At 37.7% G+C, this 19,672-nt stretch overlaps 1 protein-coding gene across 5 annotated transcripts in view; it reads left to right on the top strand.

Moving 5' to 3' along the window:
- Window positions 1-19,672, top strand: part of ptprfb (protein tyrosine phosphatase receptor type Fb) — a 218,470-nt gene that overhangs the window by 89,373 nt on the left and 109,425 nt on the right. For all 5 annotated transcript variants that reach the window (XM_056260780.1, XM_056260782.1, XM_056260783.1 and 2 more), the window contains exons 3-4: window positions 14,205-14,350; window positions 16,643-16,784. In XM_056260780.1, the coding sequence (XP_056116755.1) occupies window positions 14,205-14,350; window positions 16,643-16,784 (288 nt within the window). The remainder of the gene's footprint in view (window positions 1-14,204; window positions 14,351-16,642; window positions 16,785-19,672) is intronic.

The following is a 19,672-nucleotide window of genomic DNA, read 5'->3' on the forward strand; positions in this document are numbered from 1 at the left end:
TTAAAGCCGGCAGGACCAGCATGCATCACATGATCACAGATGTCATGTAGTGTGGTCAAAATCTAATTTAAACCTGGAAGTAAACAAATTTAGGAATTATACATATATATAGTAGATACTTTTTTCCAAACTTACAATAGAGGAACAAAAACAATTGGCTGCTTCCCCCCCCCCTATCATCTAATGTTCCCTTAAAATTATTAAAAAATTAATTTTATAACACAGTTGAATGTTATCTTAGGAGATCTCAAAATGAATATCCATTTTTCATACTGTAGTTTACAATGCCTATTAGTGATCGACCGATATATCGGCCGGCCGATATATCGGGCCGATATTTGCATTTTTTACGTGTATCGGAATCGGCCGATATGCGGCTGCTGCGTTCGCCGATAGTTTTTTCCCGGCATTATTTATAGACAGGCGTCCACAGGCAGCTCTGTGCTGCTGGAGACGCTGCAGTTCACGTGCAGACCCTGCACTGTCCCTCCCCCACTAGCAGAGTGCAACCTGCGCTTCAAAATAACGGTAACTTTTAAACTTTCAAAGCATCTTTTAACTGTTTGACTGCTGAAATATTGTCAAACACTTTGAAAATGGAAACACGTTGCTTTATAACTGTTATGTGGTTGCAACTATATAGCTAAGCAAGTTTGTGGGTCCAAATGGAAAACGCGAATGACTCATCTATAAAACTGCTTGCTTGCCATTGTATTTAGGGAGCTGCAAATAGCTGTAGGCTATCCGCTCAGTATGCATTAGGGCTGTCAATGAATATTCTAAATACGAATATATATTCGAATAGTTTAAAAAAAACTGAATTTTGAAGGTGAAAATTAATATTCGAATGTGGAAAAACACGCCCGCGGTAGCAGACTAACGTTACCACAGCACAGCTCGCTCGGAGCGCTCAGTGTCGGTTCTATGTTCTGTGAAACTTCAATTAATGTATTTGTTTCAATCACTGAATGAAGCCTGCTATATACCTTAAATTGCTTGCACAAAACTCTTGATCAGCACTCAACATTTGTTTGTTGTTGTTCATTTAAACCGGTATGCGCGGAGAGCGTGAGGGTGAGTGCGAGAGAGAGAGAGAGAGAGAGAGTGCGCCTGCGAGTCCGGGCGAGCCAGAGTGAGCTCTGCGGTCTTGGCCATTAGTTGATTTACTCGTTTTTTTTGTAGTAATACGTTGTCAAATATGTTTAAACTCAAATAAGCTACTTAATACTATTAGTTATGTCTCTTTGTATTAATTTGTCCTGTTATTGACGTAATGCGCGTCATTGACCAAATGCACGACGATATGCTCAAGTATGTTTTTTAGAGGGAATATACAAACGCCATTTGAACAATTTTGACAGCCCTAGTATGCGTACGGTAGCTGTTACGAACACTGGTCATAGGATTAAGTAATACCAACGTTGTTCCGTGCTTTTTGCGACCACCTGGCTGAGGTTTGGACGCGTGTGGTGTGTGTCTCCCTCGCCATCGCAGTGATATTAGAGACTAGACATGCTCATTTTATTTTATGTAGACAAATTTAAACCATGGCAGTAAATAGTTCGTTACTTTTAAAATGAAGTACAGTGTGCACTGTGCACTTTATTATGCTGGTTGCTACTGTGTGCAATAGTGTAATTATTTTATTTATGCTTAAATATTTATTTTCAGCAGTGAACTTTTTTTTGTTCTACCTCATGTTTTTAATATTTGTTAAATATTGTTTATCTACTTGTTCTTGTTCTACCTCACATGTTTTTACTATTTGTTAAATATAGATTTTTTTACGTTAAATAAATCTTACTTTTATTAAATTGAGACCTGTAACATTTGTTAACATCATGTCATTTTTATGATGTAAATTGAGGGAGCAAAATGTATCGGCTCCAAATATCGGCTCAAGAAAATCGGCAGCCTGATCGGTCATCGGCTAAGGCTGATGGGGAAAAAATCGGTATCGGTATCGGCACTAAAAAATCCATATCGGTCGATCCCTAATGCCTATATTCCCTTTTCGATTTTTAATGTGAAATAATTCATTTACACAAAATGGTACAGAAATTAATGTCTAGACTTAGAATATCAGTGTATTTCTTATGTTCACTAGTGGTTTCAGACTGTACTGTATGTCCTTCCAATTATAAAAATCATGATTTTTCATGTGGTCTTTAGGCTCACTGTCATATCAAATCTATATTGTGTGGTAAGAAAACATGCACAGTGAGTGCACTCTGCTTTGTGAAGTTGCTGTATTGTCAAGAATCTTCTCCAAGAGCCTCTATATAGCATCTGAGAAGGGTTGTGGGGGCATTTCGGCTTGTTAATATCCATAAAGCGTTTTTATGTAATCACAGACATGAGAAGCTAATCACATTAGTACAGACTTGCGTCTGAGAGCTTATGACATTTTGTTGTGGGGAATTCACGTCCCCTGCTTCTCATCAGCATTAAAGCTGGCTTCTCCTCATCCTTCACTGACTCCCATCATAACCTTTTTCCCCTCCCCTTTGTGCTGACCCCATAATTGTCAATGACTAATGTTCTTTGTTCTTGTACAATGTGACCCACACACTTGGCTTGTTCAGGCCTCCAGGATTGGGCAGGCTGGCAATATGAACCACATTTTATGTGTTGATCTTCTTTTGCCTTTCGTGAGTTGCTCTTCTAAACAGCTCTCGAACATTCTTGCAGAAATATGCACCACATGTTCAGTTCATGGTGCCTGGAGTAGAATATTTTGAATCTCCCCTGAAAACCTTTTTTTATTGTTGTATAAAGCTATTTCACAAAACTTGAAGAGCATTTATATTAGATTACCTGTTTGGGAAAACTTGGCCAGACTTGTTTCCAGGTTGGATGATGCTGTTACTGCCCATATTTGGTATTGCCTACAAACTACAGGCATGCTATTTGTCTCTAAATGAGATTTGAAAGTTTAAAGGGATAGTTTACCCAAATTTTACATTTCTGTCATTATGTACCCATCCTTAGTGTTGTCAAAAGTGTCGATATTTCTATACATATTGATACTGAAATATCAAAAATCGTTCCAAAAGTCCTTCCTTCAAAGCGTACTGGCTTATTGCGCGCAAATGGTCAAATACACGCTCTTGGTGAATGTAAATAGTTGAGAAAGAAAATGCTTGATGTGTAACAGTATATTGGATCTGTGCATAAACGTTTAAAGTGACAGCAGCCTAAAATTCCTGCTGGTGTCTGTCAGGTTAATCAAAGAACAAAAGACAGAGAAAATCACTCTCTGCTCTTGACTGGATAACTTTTGTAACTTTAATTTTAAGCATTAATCTGTATTTAATTTATACAATGAAGACTATCCAGTGTTAATTTCTGTAGTATTTCTTAACTGAACTCTCTTATACTACATTTAGACCCACCTGAAAAACTCAAAGCCATGTTTATTTCATTTTTTTTTTTATTCTATTGTATTTATTTGTTCTATCGTTTGTAATTTGTTTATATGTTCTTATTTTATTGCTGACTGTTTACTTTACTGTTTACTCTTTTTAAAATTTAGTTCAAAGTATAAAGTAAAGCCTCCCTTTACTGGTATGAATTCATATGAAATTGGAACAACATAAGGGTGAGTAAATGATGACTAGCCTATTCCTTTTAATAAAACAAATCCGATATATTCGTAAGATATTTGTACAGTAGTCTAATGGTATACATTTATTATTGTAATATTAAAGTCCCTGTAAAGTCAAAATTACGTATGTGTTCTGAGGTTGTCACACCACAGAAAAATGTGTTATTAGCCACCCAGCCAAATTTGAATGATAAAAAAGCCGGCAAGTACATAAAATAAGCTATCAAAATCTTGAAAAATTGAGCAGTATTCTCTGCTCTCAAACGCTGGGGGCGTGTCCGCTGGCTGCGCTGAAACCACGCCCACTCGCGGGAAAGCTGCCGACGGTGATATTAGCTGATACTGCTTTCGGGACGGGGAGATAGTCCGAGGCGGGAGATAGTCGGTTCGGCCCCATTCACCAGTAACAGCGGATTATCAGTGAATCCCAGTTGTCTCAGACGAAAGTTTATAAAACTATCCCGTGTAAAATGATCACTACAGAGGCGGGTTTTGGCGGTGATCCTCAGCTCTCCATCAAGGTTGGCTCTTCACAAAATTAATCCACCTGTTCTTGATGTGATCGTTTTTAAGAAATTTAAATAAAGACACCGATCTGTTTTGTACATGATCGCATTTCCGTGTCGAAGGCATAGCAAGCTAGAAAACTGTAGGCTGTAGTAACTAATAGTACTGACTGTAACTCGCGATTGAGCAGTGAACTGATGCGAATGTGCTCTATTGTTAGGGGAGGAGCCAGCCTCAGTGGCCTCAGTGCGTCATCAAGTAGGGGCGTGTCCAGGAGGTCAGGGGCTCCAGTGCGTCATTGAGCCCCGTTTTAGCCCCGCCCAAAAAATCCGAAAAATAGCAATGGTGAAAAACTGTTTAACGGTCTAACTCCACAATTCAGTATTTCACAGTTCACAGTCTTTGTAATATGTTTTAGCAATACATTTCTAACATTTATAATGGGTTTAGAATTTTTTTTAAAGAATTGCCTTTACAAGGACTTTAAGTAAAGGACAGGCTTTTGTCCCAAATTAGCATATCACACGCCTGTATTTAGCCTCGTGGAGTGTTTTAGTTGTGGATCTGCTTCGGTGAATTCCTTTTAATGAACACCCCAGTCAAGTCCAGGTCCATTTGTGTTCATATCCCAAAAGGACTGTAATTAAATTTTCTCTTGACACATGGTGTGAAAGTTTAAATACTCCAGACTTGTAGAAAAGGGCAGAGGTAAAGATGTATGAGCAGTGAATGAGGCCTTTATGTTGGGAAGCTGATTAGTTTGATTATTTTGTGTGAGAGGGGCTTTGATTGTGATTGATGACGCAACCCATAACGGGTCCCCATTGATCCAGCATCTAGACACTGATCTCCTCTCCAATCCTACATCCCTGTCTCATGTCCATCTCCCAGGGGCACCTAAGCTTTTTCGGCCCCCCCGCCAGTCAATGGCACAGGCTGTGCAAATGTGATGGCTGCCCTTTACCTAACAGCTTTAACAGCGCCCTGCCTCCCTCCTCTCAGCTGCCCCAGAGCTGTTTATGCATGAAGATGAAAAAGACTTGCAAAAACTGCACATATGCACACACTCATTTAATATAAAAGGATAGGACTGTGTCGGGTAAACGTGGTACTTAAGTATGGAATATTCTTGGAATATTCAAAACTATGAATGCATGATATATTGGTTATTGGCCAGTATTAGTGACATTTTATTTTAGCAGTATTTTAACTTTAACAGGATTTTTACATTTAGATTACCTTTTTTAATCTATTGCTTAAAATAGATATATAAATAATATATATATATATATATATATTAATCATTTTTATTATAATATATATTTAATATTATTTATTGTATTATTAATAAGTGAACACACCCATGCTAAAGTTGACTAAAAAGAGGAATACAAAATCATCTTTTGGAAATTGATCTTAATGCCTTAATTAATTTTTTTTTTGGAAAAATCCAATCTATAAGGACAGCAATTTTCTTTGTGAATGAATAATGTATTGTAAATAAACAAATGTTCTTCCTTAAAAAATACAGGGGGCAGCTGTGTTTTTTCTGCCTCTATGGGAATTCAACCCCTATGTTAAATTCCCATAGAGGCAGGCAGATTTTTTTTTAAAGGCCAGTTATTTCCTGGATCCACCAGGACACTATGCATCCTGATAAAGTTCCCTTGGCCTTTGGAATTAAAATAGCCGCACATCATCACGTACCCTTCACCATACCTAGAGATTGGCATGGGGTACTTTCCATAAGATCATCTCTCAATGCAAATCAAACCAGCTATTAGGCTAACTGAAATAAAACCATGCCAATCTCTAGGCCTTTATAAATAGAAATCTGCCTGCCTCTATTTAACACAGGGGTGTCCTGACTTATGCCCCCTGTATTTTAAGGAAGAACATGATGTATTTAATTACGATACATTATTCCTCATAATTGGATTTTTCCTCATTTTTTTAATTAAGGCATTAAGATCAATTTCCAAAAGATGATTTTCTTTTTAGTCAACTTTAGCATGGGTGTGTTCACTTATGCTAAGCAGTGTGTGTGTGTGTGTGTGTGTGTGTGTGTGTGTGTATATATAAATCAGTGGGTGTGGTCCATATAAGCTGTGAATGCTCTGCATACCCAAGCCATTCATGGACTCGCTGATTAGTATTAACACTAAATTATAAAGTCCTTTATTTGAGGTGTACCATAAAGCTTACATGATAAAATATTAGTAATACGTATTTAACTCAGTCATTTATTTATTTTCTTCAAATCTGCCACTCGCTGATAGTTCCGGGTAAACTGATTCACAGCAGCTTTGCCACTTACACTTACATGTTGTTATGTGTCGTCGTCACTGTCCCGTGTTTTCATTGGTTTGCTGGCCTATGGGGGATTGAATGCGCCGGGTAAGCTGTCTGCGGATCACTCGCCCAAGAGGAAAAATGTGCTGCTGCTGCCAGATCTCGATCAACAAAAATTATATTGTTTGATACAAGACTAAGCAGCCTAAGCAAGACTAAGCATATATATATATATTAATATATCCATAATATATAAGCATTTCATATAAATATATATAAGATTAATTTTAAGCAGCTGCTTTACTTTTTTTTTATTAAAATAAAATTAAGCAGCCAAATATGACCACTGTACTAAATCAAGTGGGGGGAAAAAAAAGTCATAACTGAAACTATTTTATTTTCTCCATTGGGACATTTATTTTTAACTAAAACTTATAAACTGTTAAAGACAGACCTAAGCAGACCTGTAACTATCCGAGGCTGTTAATCGTAGTCTATGCGTTTGTTAAATCAATACAATTACAAAAATACGACACATTTTGCAAACCCCCCTTTCGCGCGTTGTGCGTGATTTAACTCGACAGCTTTTACGGGTGCTTGTGAATGCATCAACTACTTCCATTTAAATGGTCAAGGAAACTTTTAGCTGTGTTGCCATGTGTCACGAGATTAAGCAACTGAGAAGCTAACACACTGTGTGTATATATGTTATGACTATAACACTTACTATAAAATGTAATATAATATATATAATGTAAATATATATTTATTTAGCTTTTTCTATACCTGTAGTAACCATGCTGGAACTTTTTGGAAAACAGTTGAAAAAGGCATGAGATTTAAAGCTTGTTTGAAAAATTAAAGTAAACCTCAGGCAGAATTCTCATTACTCGCTTCCACTGTAGCTGAGGCTAGAATATTTCTCCTTCAACACACCATCCACCACATGAGTCCTCTGAGGAAAACGCTGGGTTAACGCAGATTACGTGCAGGTCGTAGCAAATAAAGCAGCCAGATTTATGGCCATTTATGTTTGTGTCATAATGACACCCTTCGGTAACGGCGTACCTGCAGTGCGCAGACTACTGAGGCTTTCTAGAATGGTCTCGGGCGATCACTTTGGGTTAACCTTTCAAAATATTTCCAATCTGGTGATATTTCATGGCTCCTTAATCTTTCATAGTGCCTGGCTGCCCTAAGCGTTCAGAGTCACCCAGAACTTCCTGTACCTTCTGTCTTATGGAGTTCTCAGTCTAGTGCTGCCTGCAAACCAGCCGTGATCCCCACTTATCTGTATTCCCATGCAAACATTCCTCTTGTCCCTCTGCCAAAAGCGAGGCCCGGATGACACCTGCCTATTGTGCGAAAGCTTTCTGTGTGCTATGCTCATCATAACAATAGCCCTATGAGAAGCAAGCTGGAATGCACTAGCATCTAGCGCCGGTTTGTGTTTTAATATTGATGGCTCCGTCTAAACAGGAAGGTTTTCTCTGCGAGGCAGAATAACTCTATTGTTCTATCATGAGGGCCGAATAATGAGGTAGTAACGATATTCCCTCATGATTGCCCGTCTCGTCTTTGATCCAATATCATGTCGACAGTGGGAAAGAGAGATAATGAGTCACGGCTTTGAAGACTCCAGGATGGGCACCGGTTTAAAGGCTGAAGTAATGCTAAACCGCCTGGTCATATGATACAGCTTACCTCTATTAACAGGAAGCTCTTTTTTCATCAACTTGTCAAGACACATGAGGGAACATTGAGCTAATGCTTTTAGTAAATGATTTTTTCCCTCAGTGGCTACATGTGTACCCTCCACCCAATCTGTGTAAGAACATTACTTAATCTTCATTTCTGTCAGTTCTGACTTACTTTTTTTCTGTGGAACACAAAGGAAGATATTATGAATTAAGTGCTGGTCACTCTTGTCTGTGCAATTGTAATGCATTGAGCCATAAAAAAGACACATACGCATTATGAAAGTACCATAAAAGTAATCCGTGTTGAGTCTTCTAAAGTCATTCAATAACTTGTGATGAAAAGACCAACATTTACAATCTAGACTCATTTTGGAAAAACGTGCAACACTCCTATATATACACTATACACTACACTATGTACTATACACTTCATTTTGCAGCTGAAATGAACACTAGTGGCAGTAAAACCACAACAACTTTGATTCCTTTACACACAAGTTTTGTGTTATGGGGAAGATTAGCGCACAATAATCCTTGCTCAATAATACGTTATGACCTCAAAACACTTTTACCATACTGCATGATTCATAAACGAATATATTTAGCTGTTTCCATCACATAATCAGCTCCATATGCATGGCTTTTATGATGCAGTAAACTTGCACTTGTGATTTGGAGTGATTGTGCATGAATCCGTGAGGAACTAGTTTTGATAAAAGGACTTGAAGACTTGTACAAGCAAGCTAAAATGGCATGATTGCTTCAGAAAACACATTTTTATCTCACATTTGCCTTTTTAACACTATAGTGTATAGGTGGTACATTATTTTCAAAAACGATAGAGCATAAACCCTTTTCACCAAACATTTCATTTCCGAAACAGCTGCAATCCGTACAACAACCAACATAATGAAACTTTCCCAGATTCACATTCATCTGCTTCAGATAAAATGCGATTTTAGCACGACTCACTGGATATTTCACTGTGAGTCTGTGACAGTACAAGAAACAACGTAATATAATTTTGCAGAAATGTCACCGCAAGCAGGTTTTTCCAATCAGCCTGTGTTGAAAATGTAAGGTGTTATTCATTGAAATGCTTCGCCTCCAGTGAGTTGTTAACTACTGTGAGCGGATCATTGACGCAGGATCAAGAATCATACCAGTCCGATTCATTAAATGAATCCACAACTGGATTATTTTGATTCACTTAAAGATCTGATTCAAAAAGTATGATTTGTTCACATCATCCCAACATTTGAATTTTCAGTAACAGCTTAAATCTCTCGCACCAAACTATTGTATAACTTCAGAGGACTTGAGTTGTGTGGACTACTTTTAGTGTAGTTTTGTGGTGTGTTTTTTTAAAGCTTGACAGTCTCAGGCCTCATTTACTTTCAATATATTTTAAAGAGTGTCCTTCACCATTTCTTCTCCAAAGAAAAAGGTTTGGAACGACACAAGGGTGAGTGAACGATGCGAGTAAACAGTTTTTTGGCTGAACTGTCCCTTTAAGATAATTCTCCAGCAGTGTCTTATGAGGAAATCCATTACTTTAATGCTCCTCACAGAGGGATATGCATAATTGTGCTCAGAATTTGTGTTCCGCACATTCTCCTAAATAATTTAATAACATTAGAAAGTGGCGCACTCAACAGCAGCCTAACACTGTATCACTTAGAGAAAGAATTCCCACTGGGAATTGTTCTTCCTTTAGTTTTTAGTGCCTTACTTATCCAATCGTTTGTTTGTCTCCATTCTTCGGCCCATTGAATTCTGCGTTTCTCTCAACGCCTGGAAAAGCAAAGTGTTGATAAGTTGCATTTCAAACAACTTTCACAGCCAATCGTCTCTTTTCCTAAAAGCATACCCGTTTGCCGCAGATGCCACCGCATTGGACTTAGCGAGGGAATCATGCATGTCAATAAAGGAAACTGGAGATATTAAACCGATAGAGCAAAATAACTGGCTTGATGTAGAGTTAATTGAAAGCAAAATCCTGTAAAAGGTCTAAAACCCAGTTAATGGAGAAGTTTCACTAAAACAACCGCAGCTGATAGCATCGGACACATTTCCGCTCGGAGCACGAGTGAAAATGATAACTTGCTAATCTATTATTAATGAGAACGAATGGTTGGCTCCCTGCTTTGTGTATTGATCCTTGTACTCAATCCGGATCGGGTGTTTCTGCGGAGCGGGAATGCTGCTAATTGCTGGTGTCCATTTGTCGTCTCCACTCTAAAGCCTTTTTTCTTAAAAGCTGTATAAATGCTTAAAACATTCCTACAAAATTCAGATGCATTTTGCAACACAAGTCTCCTCCAGGGAAAGCCTTAAATTACCCATCTTGAAAATTGACGTAACTTCAAGACGCAAGCAAAACGTGTTCGCAAGTAAAAGTAAAGTTCTTTCATCATCTTGATCGGGAATTTGCTGCCCATTTGCTGTCCTCCCCTTACACTGGCCACATGCTGTTGTCTAAAGCATGACTCTAGTCTGTAGGAAATAAATGTCAACAGGTGTCCAAGGCCACCTGTTCTGGGGCCTGTGGATTTATTGAGTTGGTTAATACAAAAGGACTGGGACGACAGCAGAGCCACCTGGGAGGTCAGGGCCCGGTCCCTCTCATCTCCTTCTATGACCTGTGTTCTCAACAGAGTCTCTGAGCATCAAGTAACCCTGAGCCCTGAACCTCTCCTCTGTCAATTCACAAACATGTCGAGGGCACAACTGCACTACGTCGATCTGTTAGCTTTTAGACTTTTGAGAGCTCTACAAATGTTTCAAGAGCACCTTAGATAATGTCACTGGCCACTGGAAAGGTCCTCTTGATATACATAAACACCACACTAAATATAACTAATCTGTTTTAGACTGGACTAGGCTTTCTAATCATTGGTTTTTCTTTCTCCCCAGGTCAGAAATAAATGTGGAAATGTGGTTGTGTACTGAGATTAATGCTCTGAGGTTGCTATTAAATTTTCAACATCACATAGGGATCCTATAATTATAAGTATGGAAATATACAAATAATTGTTATGCAAGTGTCTGATAACCAGAAATGCAGAATATAATTTAATTAGTTTTAGTTTCAGCTTTCTGACATTGTGTAAATGTTAAATACAAACCAAATATACAAAAGTTAGCGCTAAATATGTCGTTTATGTGCTATTCTTAAAGATCAAAGTTGAAATTGTGAGAATAATCAGTAAAAATATCTGTCTCTCTAGACCCTTATTATCATGCCTTTCCTGTGGACCTCTGTGGTTCATTCATGCATCTCATGTGCTTAAAGACTCAGCAGTTTATATGCACTTTAATTTGAAACATGTGCCCAGATGGGCTAATGCCCACTGATCCTCGCTCGTAAACAAAGGGAACCCCCCTACACACACACAGACACGCTAATAGAAATGTCATGACCGATGTTAAAGGACTCTTGAATGTCAAACTGACACTAATCTCATGCTTTAAATCACACGCACACCCAAGTATCCATGATTTGGGAATTCCCAGCAAGTATACTGGAGAATCTTGTTGGGGATTTACCCATTAAACTAGGAGTAGCTAACCATGATGGCTGCAATGAGGAGGCCGTTAGCTCCCAAAACTTCCTTTCCACCCTCTTGTGTGGGTATAATGGAGATAAAAGTAGCCAGAAAGGCTTTTATAAGGGTATGCATTGCTCTGTGGTGCCAATCAAAACGGTCTCCAGAGGAACTGGCACGTAAATGTCATTTAAATGTCAGGCCAGCCAATACTCCTGTGGGTCATAAGGGTGCTGGTGTGGTACACATTGGCTTAGATTTTACAATGGATACACATACAGGTGCATACATACACACAAACAGCCTCACAGTTGTGGGCGTCGTCTTCTCTTATATAGCTCCGGTGGGGGTTATGTCCTAGAGCAAGGGCAACCCAAGCCACCCCCGGCACACTGTAGTGATGTCTGCTAGTCAGTACTTCACCACCCTACCCGTAGGTGCTATGTTATGTTAACTAGGTATCGATTTTGTTTTCTTCAGCACTCCCCTTCTGATCACAAAGTATAATGGAGGAAGGACACCATTGCGATGTCATCGTATTCCCCCGGCTTGTTCCCTCCAAGAAAATCACAACCGCATGTAGTCTCCACACCGCTGCAATTTATCTCTCCCTTGACTAAGAGAGGATTAGATTCCCACCGTGGACCGCCCGCTAGGACACCGTGATCTATTCCAACATGTCCCGTGGTTCACTGGAGATGTTTCACTGTGATAATGGATTTTGCGTCCTCCTCCTAAATGAGATTATCAGAAATCATGGGGTTGATAAAGTGAGATCGGGCTAAAGGTGGTTTTCAGGGTCTTGTTTGTGTATTTTATATTTAATGTAGGTGAAGTATTTACAGATGTGAATCCATGCTCTATTAGATTGAACAAGGTTGGGTTTCTGATCTGAAGTCGTTAGTGAATGATGCTCAGGGAATCGAAAATGCAAGTGGTACGTCTAGTATAATATTTAATAATTCACCTTTCACCCGCATCACCCACTATTTCCGCAGAATGTTGCACAGTAGCTGTGATTCTGCCAAATGTCTTTAAAAACAAGCCATTACATGTTTGAAATGACTCAGGCGATACATGTGGGGTTTTATCTTCACTACCTGGCTTGAGGAGTGGTGAAACTTGTCCCATTGTTGTTTGTATTGTAAATGCATGACAACAACGCAGGGTGTGTGAGCTGTTCTCCCAGAAAGCCATGAGCTGCAGCGTGCTCTGACTGGCCTCTTTAAAAAAAAAAAAAAAAAAAAAAAAAAAATGTTGTTTAGCTACTAGTTGTTGAAGCCATACCATTGTCAACGTTTCTCTTTTTGAATACAGAATGAAATGTTTTCATTCTTTCTGTCAGTGTTTGAGTGTTTCTTAATTCTTTAGGCTATTTTTGGCTGTTGAATCACATTGACTGTGTTTATTTTGTGTTTTCTAGGACTGCCATGTTAATACTTTAATTTTGTGTGATTATAAAAAGTAGCAACAAATTCTGTCAGTTTAACACTTACCTTGTTTTATGATTGTATAAAAATGAGTGACAGTTAAATGTATGCAATTAATGTATATTTAACAGGGATGTCAGTGTTTAAACTTCAGGGTGATTTAATTATAAAAAAAAATTATAATAATGTGCCAGGGCTAACAACGTGTTGGGTGTCAATAATTCTGAATCAAACTGATATTTACTGTATCATGATCTCACATAAAAAGAGAGCACACATACTTATTCAGTCGCGCCTGCTTCCATTTAGTTGTGATCACAGGAATGCACAAACCAACTCCATTATGGCTTTTATGACATTTAGAAAAATATTGATAAAATATATGCTTACTTCACATTTCTTTAGAAAGAATGACCATTTTAAAAGTCTTAAATGTTGAGATAACATGGGAAATGGTGTTGACCCTGCTCAGATAAATGAGCAAATGACCTTTGACCATAACAACTCCTCAAGCCCCAGTTGGCCCTCTTTGGACCAAGGTATTCTTTGGGCCAAAAAACCCTGGCTGTTGGCCCCAAGGAGGTCCGATCAAGCCCAGAAGTGGCGTTGGAAACGTGACTGGCCCTGACACACACTAGCACACTCACTTTTGGCCCGCAGTGGAAACATGGCTAATGCGAACAGTTAGTTAATCTTTTATCATGTTCTTGGTTTTATAAATAATCGTACAAAATGAATGTGCTAAATTGACATCTCAAGATCTAGACGGAGTGCATCGGAACGCAGGGTTCTCGAGAAGGGTTCTTCTCTATTTTTGTCTGGACATGACGTCTTAACTCGCTGCTTATGACTGCCTCATTGACTTTTAAAGGGTTTTAGCGAATGTTCAAATTAAGTTTAAATAAGAATAAGTCAATAAGAAGCTGTCATACAGAGCATGGGACATTCTGAGAGGTATTAGGTGACTTGTGGGTGAAAGTCTCTCTCAGGCTCAGCTGCAGGTGTTAACTTAGTTCCAGTTTAAAGGATGCCCGTTCAAAACTAGTTTAACAAAGTATTGTGCGACCACAGTCCAGGAACTAATTTTTTTCTTCTTCTCCTTTTCACCTCACTTTTCAAGGCTTGCCAAATTTCATCAAATCTCCAGAGGACCAGACAGGGATTTCAGGAGGAGTGGCATCCTTTGTGTGCCAAGCAGCGGGTGAGCCCAAGCCTCGGATCACATGGATGAAGAAAGGAAAGAAAGTTAGCTCCCAGCGCTTTGAGGTGACTAACTGTCTTTCCCTGCCTCTCCTTAGCATGTCATTGTCTCATCACGATGCCTTTCTTCTTTCCATCATCAGGCATTTGCGCAACACTCTTGTTTTTCTTCTTGCGATCTTATGCTGATATATTCTTTTGTGTTGCCCTCAGCCACCTCACACCCCTCTGTGTTGTCCCTCTATTCCCTTCGCCCCATTTCCTGTTCTGTCTGTGTTAGGGTTTAAGCTGAGATCTGAATGTACCTCTTCATGGTTTGGGGTCAGTATGATGTGAAGGCCCAATATTTTTTCAACAGGGAAATTGGCTGCTTAAAGAAAAATAGCTCAGCAAAAAATAAATAAACAAATAAATCAAATAAAAAATAAACCTCCTAACCCTTCACCTATTTCAGAGCAATGTTTGTTTGTTTGTTTGTTTATTTAAAATCTTACAAAAAAACAAAACATAAAAGTATTTGGACACTTTCAAAATATATATTTGACCAATTTCAGGAAACAAATATTTTTAAATGTTATTTATTTACCCATTTCAGCGGAAAAAAAAAATTATTTAATGAAATATTGTTGCACTTATTTAATAATATTTTTAAATTGAATTTATTTTAAAATGTTTTTATTTATTTATTTTAGAAATAAAAACTGTGACCCCTAAAATACTTAAATAAAATAAATAAATACATAATTTATTACATAATATATCATTTAAACATAATAAATGAATTAAAAAGTCACACTTAAAAATGTCAAACCAAACCAACTTGTATCTAATTACAAACATATATAAATGTTTTGTCAAATATTGTCAGAATAGTAGGGCTGTTAACGTTAACGCGTTAACATTATGCGATTAATTTCTTTCAGTTTAACGTGTTAAAAATATTTAACGCAATTAACGCAGTATTCATTTTTTTCTGTCATCCTTTAACTAGCATTACATTATATGATCACGCTCTAATTCATGCAAATGCTTTTTAACCATTCAAGCGCGACAAGACAAAAGAGAACGCGCTGGCTGTGTCCTGACACACACACGACGCACAGAAAGACTCGCGCCAGTATCGGGCGGCGCATAGACTGCGCACCAGAATCTTCTCTTTCTCTTTCGTGCTTGAACGAACAATAACACACACACATGTATGCCAAAATGTCTGTTTTGTCGAGTATCCTCATAAGAGCAGTCTTAAATGAGTTAAAGTCTTAAATGAACGTAAGATTTGTGAGAGAATGAGGCGCGTGTAAGATCCGCGTCTCTGTCAGCAGCTGCTGGTCTTAAAGTGACAGCAGCCACTAATTCTGTCTGTCAGTAAAGTTAATCAAAGAACAAAGGTAACAGAGAAAATGACTCACTGCTTTTGTAGCTTTAATAAGGATTAGTCTATATAATTAATTTATAATTTATGCAGTGCAGACTGTTTGATAACTTTATTCAATTTCTGTATGTCCTACCTGTTAGACATGTAGGAAGGGCACAGGTAAATATGACGTTTATTACGGATTTATGTGAGGATTATTTGAAGTTCACTTAAATTAAAAGTCGTTATATTTTTTGAAGCCTAATAAATGTTGAATAGCTGTAATTAATGTTTAAAATTGGGGGGGGGGGGATAATTTTTATGAGACATCAGTAGCTGTATTAGTATCAGTGATACTGGCCTTCATTCATAAAAAGATGCCATTAAACAAGTATTTAAAATATACTGTCTTTATGTTGTCTCAACATGAATTTGGAGATTAACTGTGAAATTATACATATATAAGTGTTTTTAATTACGATTTAATCTAGTTAATTTTTTAATCGATTGACAGCACTACAACATATATTTAATAATGCATAATATATATAATTGTTTCTACCATGTCGCCTAGCCCTGCTCTTGATCTAAATGAGGCAATGCACACAGATCTGGGAGGAGACAAATTAGCCTAAATACACTAAATGTATCATCTCTTAAGTATTCTTTAAGTGTCCTAGGTATTCCAGCCCCATACACACCATGCTGAATTCTATTCAGGTTTTCGGCACTGGGCTGTAAAATATCACATGTAAAAGCATATTTTTTACACATTAGAAAATAAAGCCCATTCCATCAACACAATATCCGCCTGGGATAGACGTGGCAGTTCTAGGAGAATAACTCCAGACAGTAGTTGGCTGGAAGTTCAGAGGGAGGTGATTAAAGACCCACCGCTTTTTGAAGATATACGATCTGTCTGAGGGTTTGTCGTAAATTTAAGACGAGAAGAGAGAAAAACATTTAACGGTGTGTGTGTGTGTGTGTGTGTCTTTCTTTCTCAGGTGATTGAATTTGATGACGGTTCGGGCTCAGTTCTCCGCATACAGCCGCTGCGCACTCACAGGGACGAGGCCATCTATGAGTGCACAGCCACCAACAGCATGGGAGAAATCAACACCAGCGCCAAACTCACTGTGCTGGAAGGTGAGTTGTCCCACTGGGCATTTGATGGCCCTGGGTTTGACCAATTTTTCATTAATTTCTGCCTTTATTGCATGATTTTTTGCCTTCAACTGGATAAATAGTGGAAAAGTGACAGGAGAAGATGGGGTGGGATTGTGAAATGACTCTAGCTAGATTTGAACACTACCCACCAGGCCACAACAAGTGATGGAAGTATTAATCTATTCAAATCAAATATATAGTTCCCATTAGTTAACGTTAGTTGATGTTTAACTAACATTAACTAACAACTGAGCAATGTATTTTTTTTACAGTATGTATTAATCTTTGTTAACATTAGTAAATAAAAATGCAACTGTCCTCTGTCAGCCCAGGTCCTTTAAATAATATTAACCGATACAACGTTTGATTTGAATAATGTATTAGTAAATGTTAAAATTAACATTTTAACTAAGGTTTTTAAATGCTTTAGAAGTATTTTTAATTTTCAGTTCATGTTAACTAATGTATTTAATAATGTTAATGAATCAATGGAACCTTATTGTGAAGTGTCACCAAGATGGTTTATAAAGATATATGGGTCATTGACGAATAAGGTTTTTAAAAGTGTAAAAAAATATATATACAGATTTATTCTCAGTAAAAAAATCAGCAGCCTAAAAACAACTAAGAAACTAGACTAATTAATATAACTTTCAAACATTATTAAAGACACGTAAACAGTCAGTAATACAATAAAAACAAAAATACAAATTAGCAATATAGTATATAGCAATATTATAACCAAATACAACTGAACAAAGTTCAGAAATTGAAATCAAATGTAAGATAACACTTCATAGTTTTCTTTCTTTTTCTTTTTTTAATATAGATGAATTCTTATTAAAGTTACAAAAGTTATTCAGTCGAGATCATTGAGTGATTTTATTTTTCTTTTATTCTTTGATTAACAGTAATGACACAGATGGCAGCAGGTTTATTAGGCTGCACTCACTTTAAGACCTAATGCTCAGATCCAATATACTGTTACACATGTGTTTTTATTCTCAACTGTTTATGTTCACTTTAGACATAACCAACTGTGTTTACGAGGATATTTTCACATCATTTTGTGTTCAGGCGCAAAAAGACGCTAAAGAGAACTCAATTTTGTATTCGTGCACTATGAGAGGCGGCTACACTCTGGATGTGCCCAGCACTGATAACAATGCATGTGTGCCAAATTGAGTTCTCTTTTGCGCCGTCTTGCGCTTGAATGGTTTAAGAACACATTAAAATGCGCACACAGGAATCGATTCCTGGCCTTACGTGTCCGGAATCGATTTTCGATTCCCAACCCGATTCACCAGCAAATTTTGGACATAAGTGTTCTGTCTGTCATTAGAATGGCCGCATCTGAGGAAATAAGTGTATCTCATTATGGAGTTACGAGGTTTAGACATAAGCTCTTTTAAATACTTTTCATTGGTTAGATATTCGCAAAACCCACAGACCGACATAAAGGGTGACCAATAGTAATGGTTTATGAAAAAAAAAATATAAAATTGACGAAATGTGGAGATACTGTTTCTGCCCGACAGCGTCGATATAGTGTCTTGCGTCATTAGTGGTGTCTAAGTATAAGGTTGTTAATCCTGATTTAAGAATAACCCCTGACCTATTTCTCTATGCAAGCCATTGGATCTTGCCCCATGTTTAGCAATAAGAGTGATGCATGAGATTGGGAATATGAGAGCGTGATGAAATGTCAACAATTCAAATACTATTAAAATGAATATCTTAAAATATCCCTCAGAATTCCTTGTAGTAACGGCGGACCCACCCCAGCACCATGTGTTTGGTATTACACACGTGCCCCCAGTGTAATCCCTTTTAATCTTATTTTTTTACCTCCGTGTATGAGCAGACAAAGGCCATTTATTTGAAATTAGAAGCCTCGAATGAAGAAAACATCTGATGAATACTAGAGTCCTGTGGCCCCGTTCAGAGAGGAAGAATAAGAAAGAGGTGCCATATTGAAGGCAGGCCGTTTTGCTCTTTTAGCTGCTTTCCACAGTGAAGTGGATAAGTTGGACGCCCACAGGATCCTGCAGGACGGAATGAACTCTATTTATAGCTCATTGTTCATAGCGAGCAATGCATCATTTGTGTCCTACAGCAATGCTGAAAGACCAGCACAAAGGAGAAGTTGAATGATAATGATGTTCTCTAATGACTTACTAAAGGATGTCCTCTGCGGTACATTTGGAGGGTCTTGGGAATCTCTGCCAGAAATGCAGTCGCCTCATCTTAAGCTCATAGAAATTATATTAGGCTGAAATATAACACTTATCACTGTTTAACCAGGGTAGAACTGTGGAGCTTGTACTGCTTTAAATACAAAACGTAAAGTGTTGTTGTTGTTGTTGTTGTTTTTTTAGGCAATAGTACCATTCTAGTTTTCTTGGAAATGTCCCATGTAAATAGCATGGTATATGAATATGATAATAATTCAGAACCATAATCTATTTCACATACAGTCAGCCTGTCATTATCACAAAATAAACACTGGCGGATTATCAGGACTCCCGACATAAAGGGGTTTTGTTTTATGCATCTAATTAGAATTAAAAGGACATTACATGTTTAAATTTGAGAGAAAAAGAAGAAAACACAGAGTGATACGAGAGAAAATAAGTGAGCACGTCTATGTAGGAAAGCAGTTGTTGTGGAGTTCAACAGTCATTATACAAAATATTTGACCACATATCGCATGATTGACCAATTAGTATGGTATTTCAGAGTGCCATGTAAAAAGCAGTTAAACATAAAGCAACCTTAAACAATAGAGGGTTTTGTTTTGTACGTTGCTTTGGAGTTTTTTTTGTGTGTGTTTTGCTTTGCTTTATTTTTGTGTGGTTTGTTTTGTT

Source organism: Rhinichthys klamathensis, unplaced genomic scaffold (assembly GCF_029890125.1).
Source record: "Rhinichthys klamathensis goyatoka isolate OS25496 unplaced genomic scaffold, OSU_Roscu_1.1 h1tg000178l_1, whole genome shotgun sequence".
Lineage (NCBI taxonomy): Eukaryota > Metazoa > Chordata > Actinopteri > Cypriniformes > Leuciscidae > Rhinichthys > Rhinichthys klamathensis.